The 16,019-nt window shown below is 35.6% G+C and overlaps 1 protein-coding gene across 4 annotated transcripts in view; it reads left to right on the top strand.

The window, feature by feature from the left end:
* NFKB1 (nuclear factor kappa B subunit 1) overlaps nucleotides 1–16,019 on the top strand; it is a 125,695-nt gene that overhangs the window by 19,018 nt on the left and 90,658 nt on the right. For all 4 annotated transcript variants that reach the window (XM_078366769.1, XM_008992920.5, XM_078366768.1 and 1 more), the window contains exons 2-3: nucleotides 7,540–7,585; nucleotides 12,216–12,294. In XM_078366769.1, the coding sequence (XP_078222895.1) occupies nucleotides 7,547–7,585; nucleotides 12,216–12,294 (118 nt within the window). In that variant the 5' untranslated portion in view covers nucleotides 7,540–7,546. The remainder of the gene's footprint in view (nucleotides 1–7,539; nucleotides 7,586–12,215; nucleotides 12,295–16,019) is intronic.

Below are 16,019 nucleotides of genomic sequence, written 5' to 3'. Positions count from 1 at the left end.
AGCTGAATGTTGTATATGTACCTGCCATCCCTATGGGATTGACATTCCATTGTAAACAGGAAGCTTATCTTTACCAGCTCCAAGCACAATGTATTTGTGTTTACTAGGTAGCTATTCTACATATTAATTCATCACATTGCACCCAAGTGAAACATGGATGTGGAAATGGAAAGAGGAGCTTTAAAACATGGAAAATTAGTCTATACAAATCTAAATGTGGTAGCACACAAATATTGATTCCTTTTTAAACACTTTTGGAAATCAGCTCTTCTGAAAAAAAGTAACTAAGCCACTGCCAACTTTTCTTTGATCATCACTAAGCCAATATCAGAAAGTTGTCAATCAACAGCTCTTTTAAAGTTGAAATTTTTCTATTATATTTCTCATGAAGATTTCAGTAGTGCTTAGAAGTTTTTGGCTCATTTATCACATTTTGTTCACTATATGCCATTACTTGTTAAAGATGTCAGAATTAAACCTTAAATTCAGGAGATGTTTAAATTTATCCTTTTTCCTATTAAAATATATATTTCTAATTGCATAATTCAGTTAGAAAATTACAATATGGAAACATATAACTTAGTGAGTAAAAGTTTCCATGTTACTGTATACAGATATGTATTATTATTTTTAACCGTTGCATATTTAATAAATGTAGGATTATAATTAAACAATCTGCTATCATAGGCCATATAGATTGTTTCCAGTTACTTGCCACAGTGACAATCTTTGTCCTTATTTTTTTACACACTTGCTCAGATAATTTTTAAGTATAAATTTCTGAGGTAGAATTGCAGAATCAAAAGATACTCTCATTTGAGTGTTTCGCAATTTATGCAACGTATTTTGTTTCCTCCAGAAAATTCCTCTGTGGAAAAAGCTTTCCTCATATTCTATATCAGTTTATTAGTCAACAGAGAAATGATGAAAAGTCACCCCTTTTCTTGTAGTTTCATCCTCATTGCTATCCAAGATGAGGTATTAAAATCACACCTAAATGGTATCTGTTGTGGCTGAATATGAACTTGAAAGCAGAGACATTTATCTCTGATTCCCAGCTGTACTCTCTGGATGGCACCTAAAATTTTACTTTTTCAAACTACAAATCATTTTAATGAGTTTGAAAAGGTTTTATTTTAAAAAATGAAATTCTGGCTCAAGCCTGTAATCCCAGCACTTTGGGAGGCTGAGGTGGGTGGATCATGAGGTCAAGAGATCGAGACCATCCTGGTCAACATGGTGAAACCCCATCTCTAGTAAAAATACAAAAAAAAAATCAGCTTGGCATGGTGGCACGTGCCTATAATCCCAGCTACTCAGGAGGCTGAGGCAGGAGAATTGCCTGAACCCAGGAGGCAGAGGTTGCGGTGAGCCAAGATCGCGCCATTGCACTCCAGCCTGGGTAACAAGAGCGAAACTCCATCTCAAAAAAAAAAAAAAGAAATTCCATAGAATAGAAAGAACGTATTTTCTTCTTTTTTTTTTTAATTGTACTTTAAGCTCTGGGTTATATGTTTACATCCTGCAGGATTGTTGCATAGGTACCCACATGCCATGGTGGTTTGCTATCTTCATTCCCCCATCGCCTACATCAGGCATTTCTCCTGATGTTATCCCTCCCTAACCTCCCTGCCTGCTGCTGTCCCTCCCCTCTCCTGCATCCCACCCCCACTGCCTACCCCTTTGTGTGATGGGCCCCTCCCTTTGCCCAGGTGTTCTCATTATTCATCACATGCCTGTGAGCGAAAACATGGAGTATTTGGTTTTCTGTTCTTTTGTCAGTTTGCTGAGAATGATGGTTTCCAGATTCATCCATGTCCCTACAAAGAATGTGAACTCATCCTTTTTATGGCTGTATAGTATTCCATGGTGTATATGTGCCACATTTTCATTGTCCAGTCTATCATTGGTGGGCATTTGGGTTGGTTCCAGGTCTTTGCTATTGTAAACGGTGCCACAATGAACATACATGTGCATGTGTCTTTATAATAGAATGATTTATAATTCTTTGGGTACATACCCAGTAATGGGATTGCTGGGTCAAATGGTATTTCTATTTCTAGATCCTTGAGGAATCACCACACTGTCTTCCACAATGGTTGAACTAATTTACACTTCCACCAACAGCATAAAACTGTTCCTGTTTCTCCACATCCTCTCCAGCATCTATTGTCTCCAGATTTTTTAATGATTGCCATTCTAACTGGCATGAGATGGTATTTCAAAGAGGTTTTGATTTGCATTTCTCTAATGACCAGTGATGATGAGCATGTTTTCATGTTTGTTGGCTTCATATATGTCTTCTTTTGAAAAGTGTCTGTTCATATCCTTTGTGCACTTTTGAATAGGTTTGTTTTTTTCTTGTAAATCTGCTTTAGTTCTTTGTAAATTCTGGATATCAGCCCTTTGTCAGATGGGTAGCTTGCACAAATTTTTTCCCATTCTGTTGGTTGCCAGTTCACTCTAGTGATTGTTTCTTTTGCCGAACTGAAACTCTTGAGTTTAATTAGATCCCATATGTCTATTTTGGCTTTTGTTGCCATTGCTTTTGGTGTTTTAGTCATGAAGTCCTTACCTATGCCTATGTCCTGAATGGTATTGCCTAGGTTTTCTTCTAGAGTTTTTATGGTGTTAGGTCTTATGTTTAAATCTTTGATCCATCTGGAGTTAATTTTAGTGTAAGATGTCATGAAGGGGTCCAGTTTCAGCTTTCTGCTCATGGCTAGCCAGTTTTCCCAACACCATTTATTAAACAGGGAATCCTTTCCCCATTGCTTGTTTTTGTTAGGTTTGTCAAAGATCAGATGGTTGTAGATGTGTGGCATTGCTTCCAAGGTCTCTATTCTGTTCCATTGGTCTACATCTCTGTTTTGGTACCAGTACTATGCTGTTTTGATTACTGTAGCCTTGTAGTATAGTTTGAAGTCAGGTAGTGTGATGCCTCCAGCTTTGTTCTTTTTGCTTAGGATTGTCTTAGTTATGCAGGCTCTTTTTTTTTTTTTCCATATGAAGTTTAAGGTGTTTTTTTTTTCCAGTTCTATGAAGGTCAGTGGTAGCTTGATGGGGATAGCATTGAATCTATAAATTACTTTGGGCAGTATGACCATTTTCACCATATTGATTCTTCTTAACCATGAGCATAGAATGTTTCTCCATCTGTTTGTGTCCTCTCTTATTTCATTGAGCAGTGGTTTGTAGTTCTCCTTTAAGAGGTCCTTTACATTCCTTGTTAGTTGTATTCCTAGGTATTTTATTCTCTTTGTAGCTATTATGAATGAGAGTTCACTCATGATTTGGTTCTCTGTATGTCTATTATTGGTGTATAGGAATGCTTGTGATTTTGTATCCTGAGACTTTGTTGAAGTTGCTTATCACCATAAGGAGATTTGGGGCTGAGATGATAGGGTCTTCTGACTATACAGTCATGTTGTCTGCAAATAGAGATTATTTGACTTCCTCTTTTCCTATTTGAATACCCTTTATTTCTTTTTCTTGCCTGATTGCTCTGGCTAGAACTTCCAATACTACACTGAATAGGAGTGGTGAGAGAGAGCATCCTTGTCTAGTGCCAGTTTTCAAAGGGAATGTTTCCAGTTTTTGCCTGTTCAGTATGATATTGGCTGTGGGTTTGTCATACATAGCTTTTATTATTTTAAGATACAAGAAAGAATGTATTTTCTTACAGTAGGTCATTGTTGAAAGTGTGAATATCTCTGCTCCTAGAAAGTTTCCCCAGTTACAATGACAGGAATGCCCCCAACTCCATCCTTAATGGCTCAACCCTGTGGCTTTCAAGTTAATCTACTCAGTCCTACAGCCTTCACCAAGAAGCTCATGTGCTAGACTTTGTTGTTAATGGGGCATTGTCATAGAGGTTCAGAAAATAACCCATTAGGTATTTCATAGAACTCATCACATGTTCAAAACTAAACTAGTTGTAACATTATGCTTTTCATGTGAAAAACACAAGCAATTCACTGACTATTTTATTTGTTGTTGGCTAGCTACACTTTCTCTTTCTTTTTCTGTGGTGTGAAAATCTTCCTAAAAAGCTCATTACTGGGAAAAGAGATGCAGAGATTAGTCCCATCTTTTCACCAGGAAACTGAGTATCACCCTTTTGACTTCAAGGTCCTTCCTCAAAAGCAAAGAACTGAGCAAGGGAAAGTGAGGGGAAGGGCTTGAGGAACAAGGAGGTAGAAGGGGTTTTCCCTGGTCTTTTCTAATCCTTTAGTTCCAGAGGCTTAGTTGGTATTTCAACATTTTAGAAATAAAACCTGCTTCTACAGTTAATGCAAATATTACTGAGTGATTCATTCTTTCCAAATGATGCTTGTTTTTTTTTTTTTTTTTTGACATTTCATTTTTAAATTGTGAATTAACATTGACATCACCTCAGGTCTTTACAGTGAACTTAACTGTCTTGAAGATGATGTAAAAGTTCAGATTTTAACTATAATCCAAGAATCCCTTGGGCTGCTGTTAGGCTTTTAAAACTGTGATCTTTTGGCAAGAATTGGTGTATAAATCATGGAGAGGATATTGAAGTGGAAGAACATGTTTGATTTGGCAGTTTGGTGCCTTTAGTTGACAGATCTTCATTAAGCTTTTTGCTATAGTAGTGATCATGCATCAGTTCTAATAAAGCAGGTTTAGTTTGAGTTTTCAAAATTAGAGTGAGGACTGCTTTATGTTAACTTCATATATTCATAGGTCTGGGAAACCATCCACAGGTTTAAATGTATGTAATCAGTATAATTAACAAGTCAACAGCCTCCCCTCTGTTTTTGAGGACCATAGGCTAAAATTGTTCATGAAGATTGAGGAAATTAGTCTAGATTGACAGAAAGCTTAAAGACAAAGACGGTTTTAATATTTTTCTTGGACGTTTGAGCTCCTGTGGTATTCGAAGGGTAGGAATTTAAACATTGATGGTTCTAGCTGGCATTCCGTACTGTATTTAAGTGTAATTTTTTTCTAGTATTCTTCATATAACTGAAAACTGTGCTAATGATTCTTTAATATAGATTTAGAAATACATCTGAAAATCCAAGTCTACAAAAAAAAATTAGGATTTAGGGGATTTGTTCTTTGAATAGTCGTTTATTAGCTAATTAACATATTCCAAGCTCAACAAGATTATATTCTTTTCAAAAGTCCATTCCATAAAAATATGTCATTTTTACAGAAGAAACAAAGGCTACAGTGACTTTAATTAATATCCAGGGTCACACACCTAGCATGATAGAACTTTTAAATTTCAAGTGACTTACTCTCTTTACTATATCAGGTCAATTTTCCCGTTTTTAAACTGCTTGTCTTAATTGGGATTTAATTGTGGCTTTCTGTATATCTTCAATCAATACTTTCTGGTTTTAGGTAAATGTTTCCCTGCAAATCCACATGAATTTCATGTTCTGAAGGACTCAGAGCTGCCCTTTTCCCTTTTGTTAAAAGTTGTACACTGCTCTGCATTTCCCTAGAATGCTCATCAGCTTTCTCACTCTTCCTCACTCACACAGTGCTCCAGCAGAGAGGATTTCTTTGAAAATCAGATTCTTTTGTCGGGGACTTTGTGCTTATTGGAGTGTTACATGATATATTCATTAGGGTGAGGGCTAAACTATTTGAACAAAGAGACCTGACAATGCATTTGGGTTAAAGAACAAAGTTTATTTCTTACTCTTATCACCACCAGCATGAGCAGCCTGGATGGTCAGAGCAGATCTGTCTCATGGCATTGTTTGGAGATCTTCATTCCTTCCCCTTCATTTATGTGCCATCTCCTAGGATATACATCATCATTTTTTTGGTAGAAGCCAGGTCTTCTCCACGTCTGAGTTTATATGGAGGAAGCATATCAAGGGCCTTAAGCCCAGACCTGGAAGTGGTACACAAGAGTTCTGACACTGCACTGGTGAGCATTTGGTCAGATAGCCATCTCTAACTCCAAGGAAGTGTGGGGTATACACCAAGTAAGCAGACACATTTTCAGCTATAATACTAATACTACAGAAAAGAAGACAACACATTTTGGTGGATAGCTGACATTCTCATCTGCAGTCCTAAGTACCCATGACTTCTTGATAGACTTTATGAAAAAAAAAGAAAGAAAAAATTACCCCAGGAATCAATATTTACCCTCAGCCTTGTTTTTAATTTTCTCATTTTTCATGTCACATGCCTAAATTTGATCTAAATAAATTTAAATAAAATTAACCTGTATTTAGATAATATTTCTCAAGCAAGTAAATCTCAAATGATATGTGATTTTAGATATTATCTTTATCTGACTGTGTGGTTCCTCACTTTTATCAGGGCCCCTGGGTAACAGAAGATTGCGAGGCATGCAGTATATTAATGTTTAGCTGAGGTTGATTAAATCTAAGACCTATAGCCTTGATAATAAGGGCTTTTATTTTTGTATTTTTATTGCACTTTACTGTTACAGAGTTTCTATACCAGCTTGACAATGGCAGGAACATGGCTGGCTTCTGTGGAACACACTAGAGCAGCAGTCCCCAACCTTTTTGGCATCAGGGACCAGTTTTGTGGAAGACAGTGTTTCCACAGACTTGGAGTTGGGGGATGGTTTTGGGATGATTCAAGCACATTACATTTATTGTGCACTTTATTTCTATTATTATGTCATAATATATAATTAAATAATTATACAACTCACCCAAATGTAGAAATCAGACCTGAGCTTGTTTTCCTGCAACTAGATGATCTCATCTTGGGATGATGGGAGACAGTGACCCATCAGGAGACAGTGACAGTGATCATCAGGCATTAGATTCTCATAAGGAGCGCTCTACATAGATCCCTTGCATGCACAGTTCACAGTAGGGTTTGCACTCCAGTGAGAATCTAATGCCACCACTGATCTGACAGGAGGTGGAGCTCAGGCGTTAATGCAAGCAATAGGAAGCAGCTGTAAATACAGATGAAGCTTGGCTGGCTTGCCTATTGCTCACCTATTATGCTGCCTTATCTGTGGCCCTGGGTTTGGCGACCCTTGCATTAGAAGAAAGAGCCTGGTAGCAGTCTTCCCCTTGTGTTATGCAAAGTACCTTTTGAGCTTCTCAACCTCGTAGAAAACTTTGAGACAGTTCTAGGACCATCACAAAGCTTATGAAGGGTTAGAAAATAATATACTTAAGGAACTAAGACTGTAAGTCCTTGAAATTCAGAGGGTGATAAAAAGAAATGGCTTCTAAGAATCCCAGTATGAATGATTTTTTTATGTAAAGCATAAAGATCATTTGTACCAAACTCAGGACACTGTGGTGAGCTTAACACCACGGTATTGTATCATACGTAAGTGGTAATTCCTTGATTATGCAATCTCCTTGCTGTTAGATTTAGATACCAAAGAGGAACTACATCATGTCCCCCTCCTACGGTTTCAAAAAAGGATTATATTTGGCCTTACTGGTATAATACAGTTTATTCCTGCATGAATTCCATGGTGATAGAATTTTTAAAGTTTATTCTAGTGTTACAGCTTTGTTTTGTTTGTTTTGTTTTAATATACAGTTTCAGAATGGCAGAAGATGATCCATATTTGGGAAGGCCTGAACAAGTAAGTGTTATAATCTCACTGATAATTCTATTTAAATGTATTCATATTTCAAAATATACAAAGGCAACATTAGTAAGTTAGGAAAATTCTAAAATTAGTATTTTGTTTTTAAATTTCGGTTTCTCTGTTCTTTTATGTGAAGTTGGAGAGGGATACATCATGTAAAATGAGTAACTTAAACATTATATATGCTACAGGATACCTATTGTATTAGTTTTCTAGAGCTACCGTAACAGATCACCACAAACCTGATGGCCAAAAACAACAGAGTACATTATTTCACAGTTCTGGGGGCTAGAAGTTTGAAATCAAGGTGCTGGCAGGATTGGTTCCTTCTGGAGGCTCAGGAAAATCTGTTCTATGCCTCTACCCTAGCTTCTGGTTGGTTGCTGGGAATCCTTGGCTTGTAGCTGTATCGCTCCAATCTCTTCCTCCATTGTCACATGTGCTTCTTCCCTGTGTGTCTCTACTGTGTCTCTAAATCTAAATCTCTTTGTCTTTTTTCTTACAAAGGCATCACTGGATTTAGGGGGCACCCTTATCCAATATCACTTCACTTTAGTTTGCTTATATCTGTGAAGACCCTATTTCCAAATAAAGTCACATTCATAGGTACTGGGGATTAGGACATAAAAGTGTCTTTTTGGGAGGGACACAGTTTAACCCACTACAGCTCCTTGACATATTTATTTAATGTGCACACATGGATGTAGAGAGTGGAATGAGAGACCATGGAGACTCGGAAAGGTGAGGGGTGGGAGGGCAGTGGGATGGGGGTGGAGGATGAGAAGTTACTTAGTGGGTACAATGTATGTTATTTGAGTGATGGATACCCTAAAAACCCTTTTTGGACCACTAGACAATCTATGCGTGTAACAAAATTGCACTTGAACCCCTTCAATTTATACCAAAAATTGTATTTAAAACTCATCAAGTAAGGAGATAGATTGTTGTAGTGAAAAGATCTTTGGATTCAGAGTTTGAAGATCTGTATATAATAAATACTGACTACTACAGATCAGCTCCTCAGACTTGAAGAATCACTTAGTCCCCTTAATCCTCAATTTTCTCATTTGCAGAATGGAAATGCTAGCACCATGCTAACAGGGGTGAGTCAAAAATAGTCAATTAATGTGCTTTGGAAGCATAAAACTGTTCATATCATTACATTAGTAGTTATGAAAGGATAGCAGTGTCCTTTTTTCTTTTTTTTCCTATACTATTTTGAAAAATGTCAAGCCTATAGAAATACTGGAATAGTCTAACAAATCTATATTGGTTCTTAAAACCAACATTCTTGCTTTTCTCTCTTCTCTCTCTCGTATGTATATGTATATATATATATGTATGTACATGTTTATATGTGTATATATATATATATATATATATATAATCATTTGAAAGCAATTTGCAGCCTCTTGAGTAATTATAATGGCCATGTTAATTTTTTAATGTAATGATTCAAGTATTTAAAACATGGATATTTGTTCATTCATCAGCTCTGTATTGAGGCACTACTATGTGCCAGAACATTGGCTTAGTGGGGGAAAAATAAGTGATATATACACTGTAATTTCAGGAAGCTCCTATTTTAATAGGAAGAACATAGGCATTGTTTTCATATGATGATATATGCTGTAGTCATAGTCTGTGCAGAGTGGGATAGGAATGTTAAACAGCATCACTAGGTGCTACCTTGGAGGAAGGGCAGAGTTACAGAGGACTTTCCAAGGAAGTCTTTGTAAGCTGAAATTTCAAAGATGTGGTTTGCTAGACTAGGCAAGGAGAAGGAACACTAGATGTCAGGATAGCCTGGTCACATATAAATTTTAGTGGCAATCATTTAAAGCAGTGGATTTCCGAAATTACACATGCACAGAATCATTCAGATAAATAAAACCAGAAGTGGAATACATTATAAAGGATCTGGTATTATTTCTATAAATAAAATAGGCATATATAACATTGATTACTCCTGGTAATGTTTTCATTGATTTAGAAAAAATGAATATGCATTGCTTTTCACATTCAGATGCTCCTTTCTAATATTATTTTTTAAATGGTGATTTAGGATAAATCTAGGAAATTTACTTTATTGCAACAAAGACATTTGGCTACTCATATTATCAAAACCCTTTGTTTTACCTTTCGCTTTTATCGTGCTCTCTCTAACAATTCAGGGCGAACTAACCAGCATGAGGATTCTTTCTACTAGATTTTAAACCATTCTTTCCTGTCTGTACGCAGGAAACCTTATCAACAAGACATGATTCTCTGTGACACAGAAGAGTAAAACCTGCTGAAAACATTCATTTTGAAAGTTTTTCTTATGTGGGCATCTTTGCTATCATCAGTAACAGGGGTGGGGCATGTTCTGACATTTCCATTTTTGAGGCGAGAGGTCCTTTAAGTTTTTTTTCTTTCTTGGCTTGAGCTTGATGGTTTATATTTCCTAAAGTTTGCTTGTCTTCAGTGTTTTAGTGGAGTCTGGAATTTGTTCTCCACCCCTGACCTAATAAACAATGCAAGCTGCAGCACAACACAATCTCTCTTCTTAGTCTGAAGTGGAGAGTATATCTCTGTCTTAAGATGGGCACTTTTGCCCACTCTGCAGTCATTTAGCCACCCCAGGAAAGAGTTAGCTTTTCTGCTAGGTTAGTGCGTTTGCTCTGAGACTGTTAAAATCCTGTATGAAATGAGGCTGATTTTTGCAGAACATGGTTTTTCATTCCTGTATTTCCTTTTGAGCAAACAATGAATAGCAATAGTGAGCTTATACTCTTAAGCATTGAAGTGAAACACATTCTTTGTTCCTCAGTTGAAAATTTGCATCCCTCAACTGGATCTGAAATATTCTTTATTTAAAGGACATTTTTCTTGCTCTTAATTTAACTAGGCATACTAAGTTCTTTGGTACTCAACAACCTCCAAAAATTTATTAATGAGGACAGGAGGCAAGCTGTAATACTAGCTATTAAAAGAAACAAAAAGCAAGTTCAGCACACTTACTAACTAGTCTCTCATAAAAAGTAAAATATGGCTGGTTTCCATGCTGTCCACAGACATTTCAGACATATAACTTCTTTGGGCTAAAATAAGTAGCAAACTTATTTTAAAATAGGTTGTCAGGCTTTAAATGATTGCCACTAAAATTTATATGTGACCAGGCTAGCCTGACATCTATTTAGGTTTTAAAGTCCTAAATGAACCAGCAGTTAAAATTTTTTTGATAAGTGATAGTAATTTATTAAAACCAGATGTGCAATATATTACAAATGGTCTGGTATTACTTCTGTAAATCAAATAGACATATATAACATTGATTACTCGTAGTAATGTTCTGACTGATTTAGAAAGAATGAATATGCATTGCTTTTCACATTCAGATGCTCCTTTCTAACTTTATTTTTTAAATGGTGATTTAGGATAAACCTAGGAACATTTATTTTATTGCAACAAAGACATTTGGCTACTCATGTTATCAAACCCCTTTGTTTTACCTTTCGCTTTTAACGTGCTCTAACAATTCAGGGCGAACTAACCAGCATGAGGATTGTTTCTGCTTGATTTTAAACCATTTACTTTCATCAAAATATACTGCATCCCCACTCTGTTGCTGCCCTAACAAATTACCACATACTTGTGGCTTAAAACAACCCAAATTTATACTTCTAAGTCAGGAGCTCAGAAGTCTAGATTCAAGGTGTTGGCAGGGCTGCTTTCCTTCTGGAGGCTCTCACCTCTTTGCCTTTTGAGCTTCTAGTGGCTGCCTGCTTTCCTTGTGCACAGTCTCATCACACCAACCTCTTGCTTCCATTGTCACACCTCCTACTGGTTTCCTTAATCCCTCATCAGGCCCACCTGGACAATTCAAGACACATTCCTCATCTTAATATCATTACTGTAATGACATATGTAAAATTCCTTTTCCATATAAGATAGCACCCCTGGATTCTGAGGATTAGGATGCAGACATGTTTAGGGGGTCATTATTCAGCTAACATACCCACTAACTTCTAGGTATTTTATGTTATGCTAGGAAAGTTAAGGTGAAAGAAATGAATGAGCCGAGTGCTTAGTTATCTGCTCCTTGTACTGTAAGTTATATTTTCAGTTATTCTGTATATAGTTGCAGAAGTGTTCTCTGTCATTCTTTCAGGCCTTGACATTGGATAGGTAGATTAGGGATATATTTACCATCATAGATGAAATATTGATTTTTAAGATTATAATCTTTTGTTTGTGCTTCTAAGAGATTAGAAGCTTCAAATCATTCATTCAACAATTATTTAAGTATCTGTTCTGTGATAAGCATGGACTTGGCTCTCTGAAGATACACCAGTAAGCAATCTAGACTAGGTCCCTCCCTCTGGGGACTTTATAGCCAAGTTATTTTTCTCAAATCCCTTTGTTACATCCATGTAGTCTAACCCTGTATAAAGTTTTGTACACATGAGAATTTACCTAGGTCTCATGAAGATCTTTTAAAATCCTGATTTAAAATATTTTCAGATTTTTGTTTTTGCCTTTAGTTTCATTCCTGTTACTAAGTTTTATGTGTCCCAACTTCAAATTTGTCATATAATGTATGAAAAATAATGATTGAAAGATTTAAATTTCTTCTTTATAGATGTTTCATTTGGATCCTTCTTTGACTCATACAATATTTAATCCAGAAGTATTTCAACCACAGATGGCACTGCCAACAGGTAAGAAAACTCATCCCTGTTACCCTGTTGTTCTGCTTTCAGTCTTAGTAAAATGCAGGATTTGTTAATAGTCTATCCTAGAAATTCATTTGTGTACCTAGAAGGAAATGGTGATTTGTTTTAAAAATCAGTCTTTTGGCCAGGCACAGTGGCTCACACCTGTAATTCTTTCCCTTTGGGAGGCCGAGGCGGGTGGATCACGGGGTCAGGAGTTTAAGACCAGCCTGGATAACATGGTGAAATCCGTCTCTACAAAAATACAAAAAAATTGGCTGGGTGTGGTGGCGTGCACCTGTAGTCCCAGCTACTCAGGAAGCTGAGGCAGAAGTCGCTTGAACCTGGGAAGCGGAGGTTCCAGTGAGCCAGGATCATGCCATTACACTCCAGTCTGGGTGACAGAGCTAGACTCCATCTATAAAAAAAAAAATTTTTTTTAATATACTTTCTTGAAATATATTTGCACAAAAATATTTTATCTCAATTACCTTTTGTATGATTTATTGCATTTCATATCTGCTAGGACCACTCAGAAGGAATTTCTTTACTCAATATAAGGATTTTTTTTTCATTCAGTTTGTATTATCTATGTATTCCTTTTAAGTCCTTTCTTCTGTCCCAGTTTCATACAAGGCAGTCTCCGCTTTTCATTTCTGTTTCAAACATTAAGAGGGCCTGTGGCCAGTGTGCCAGTCACTGGGGAATTAAAGTGTATAGAAATAGTAAAAATCATCTCAGCAGAAAAATCATCTTTATAAAAGCTTATAACTTTGCACTCTGACAAGTTGGATAAAACTCACAATAATTGTCCTTCCTTCTAACATGACTACATTAATTGTCCCCATCAGCAACTGTTTAATTTTATAAGAGTAATAAAAAGCAACTCATTTAGCCTTTCTTTAAAAAAAAATGGATTTATTTTTATGTAAGTTTGGCTTGATGGCTCTTTTTATGTTCTGTTTTTCTCCTCACTTCACCCGTCACCACCCAGGGCTTAACAGATATGTCAAAAAGTAGTGTGAGTGAATTATGGCGGTTATGTGTAAAACAGAGTTTGTTAATCACTGAAGTGGTCATCAGCTCTTTTATTTACCAGGAACTTGCTTGTCTTCATTGGGATACTTCATCCAATCTGTATTACTCTCATTTAAAATTATTATGGTTACTCCAGTACTTACTTTTTTCATTTTTTTTAGATCAGAATACTTTTTCTGCATTTATATCTTTAGTATTTCTAGGAGTTCATGGGAGGGAAAAAATTAGATCTACTATACTTTCACCTTCACTAGTGAAGGTGTATTTCAGAGGTTTTTCTCCCTTTACCTCTACAAAACTTCATTTTTAGGCTGCCATATCTGAGATCTTATGAAGTGCTGTCCAATTTGAACTCTAGGTCCACTTCCTGTGAACAAGTAAATGTGTTGGGAGTGTGTGTGTTTCTTGTGAACTTTTAAATTCTAGGGTTCAAAGTATTTTTCTTAGTATTAATGTATTATTGAAAATATAAAAACGTGGTTCTGTCCACTGGAAATACACATATTTCCATTTAGTGTCTTATGAATACCAAACAGTATCCTGAGGCAGATGTTTTTTTCATTTTTTTTCCTTCAGGTATGTGGGCATGAAAATAAGATTATCAAAATAACCATCTCAGTAAATATTCTGTGGTCACAGCCTTATGTTGTAAAAATTATTTTGCCATAATATTAGAAAAACTATTAAAATTATACCTAAAAATCTAATTTGCTAGTTGTTGTTACCCCATCATTTTTATCTACACTTTTTTCCCCTCTTCATTGCAGTGTCATAGTACAATTTTTATAGTCCAAAATTATAGGATGTTGTATTCAAATTTGTAAAGAGGTAGAGAGGTTGATCATCTAAATCAATATTAACTGTAAGTCTAAAATGGATTTTTTTAGTCTTCTAGATTTTCTGAAATCTAAACCTTTAGTAGATCTAGTACTTGTTGAAGACTATGGGATGCGACGTAACTCTTAGGTCTAAAGTTAAATTTCTCTGCACGGTGGAATGTCACTTTCATGGAACAGAAATGTGGCCAAAAGAATGTTGGCCTTAAAACAACAAATATGCATATCAATTCTAATTTTCTAATTGATTTCATGTTTAGTGTGTTGGCTGAAAGAGAGAAATGGCTCTATTTTACATGAATTTTCACATATTTAAAGGAAATTAAATCATACAGGAAAAATAATAGCAAAATTACAGGTGTTTTTAGCAGAGTTAACAAAAAGTAGGGGACTTGAAGTTTAATGTAAACATGCTTCTAACTCCTCTGTATTTTTCATGGCAACCAAATATTGCTGTCTTAGTAGACTGTCTTCTTGATATGTTCTTTTACCATTGTAACAGGGAATATTTTTATAAGTGTTACATTGTCATACAGGCTCTATCTTAGTATGAAAGTATTTCTATTTCTAATCAATTTTATTCTCTTCTCCAAAATTAAATGCTAGCCATTTGGGGGAAATTTTAAAATTATGATTATGTTTCTCGAAGTGATTTAAAATGTCCAGAGATGAATTTCATACAGACAAAAGATGGTAACTTAATACATTAACCAGTGACTACCCTCTTTTTTGTCTTGTATATGTTTCATCTCAGATGCAGTCATTTTTCAACTGGCTTCCTTGTATAATTTCTTGAATAATAACAGGAAGTAATTATACCTTTATTTTCTCCAATTCTCTAGCCTTACCCTGTTTCATCATAATATTGAAAAGATAAAAATAAATTCTCTGTTAAATGTTATAGTTTATTTTTAATTTTAACTTCACAAATTTATTTATCTAAAAATAAGAGATCTTGAGCTTCTTCCTGAAAGAAAATGAAGATTAAAATGGACATACAAGTATCCTCCTAGAATATTTTTAGCACCAAACATCTTTATTTACATTCAAATAGATGAGAACCACTGTATGCTTTTATTTATTGCGGAGCTATGGGATATTGTACTGTTGACATAAAAATCAGCTGGGAAGCTTAGGTACTTTTTCATATTGAATGAGCTGTACTTATGTTGTCAGAGATTCTGATTTTCCTTTGAAATTTTAAGTCAGATACCTTTAGGGTATGGATTAAGACTAGTTTTCTTTGTGTTTTTACAGTAATTAATTTGCACGCACCTACCTTCAATTAAATTATTTTCAGTATTTTATAAAATGCCTGAGCTGTTTTAGAATAAAGTCTATGTGACAGTACAGTATTCAAAAATTGCATATAACCATCAAAAGTTATGGATTAATATGAAAATTTTACCACGTCTGATAGAGCAAATTACACTGGGAGTGTCAGGGAGGAAATGAGAAACAAACTAACCAGTTAAGGAATGAAGGCAATACTTTCCCTTCCAGTAAGGAAAGGAACAGAAAACCTATTGTAAGGAAAAAAAGGTAGCCTGATGCCTGTCACACATGCAGGTTGCTAGCTCAGTATCTTTTAATTTCACATTAATCACACTCTCTTTGAGGAATGAAAGTCAATGTCTAGTGATGTGCAAGCCAAAGAAAATGTCATAGTGCCCAGGAAGTGGTTGCTGCTTTTAATTGGTATTTATCCTTTTAAAATGCTTTGTTAGGAGACAAGATTATGAAGGCTGTTGACATCAATTCTTGCCAGCCAGATGCCTTTAATGGGTTGGAAAATGTGCCATCACCATTAAACAAACATTTACTTGTCTTGGTTCACTAAACTTTTAAAACTATTGT

Source organism: Callithrix jacchus, chromosome 3 (genome assembly GCF_049354715.1).
Source record: "Callithrix jacchus isolate 240 chromosome 3, calJac240_pri, whole genome shotgun sequence".
NCBI classification, from domain to species: Eukaryota; Metazoa; Chordata; class Mammalia; order Primates; family Cebidae; genus Callithrix; species Callithrix jacchus.
The sequence above is the reverse complement of the archived record's forward strand: the minus strand, read 5'-3'. Positions and strand labels throughout refer to the sequence as shown.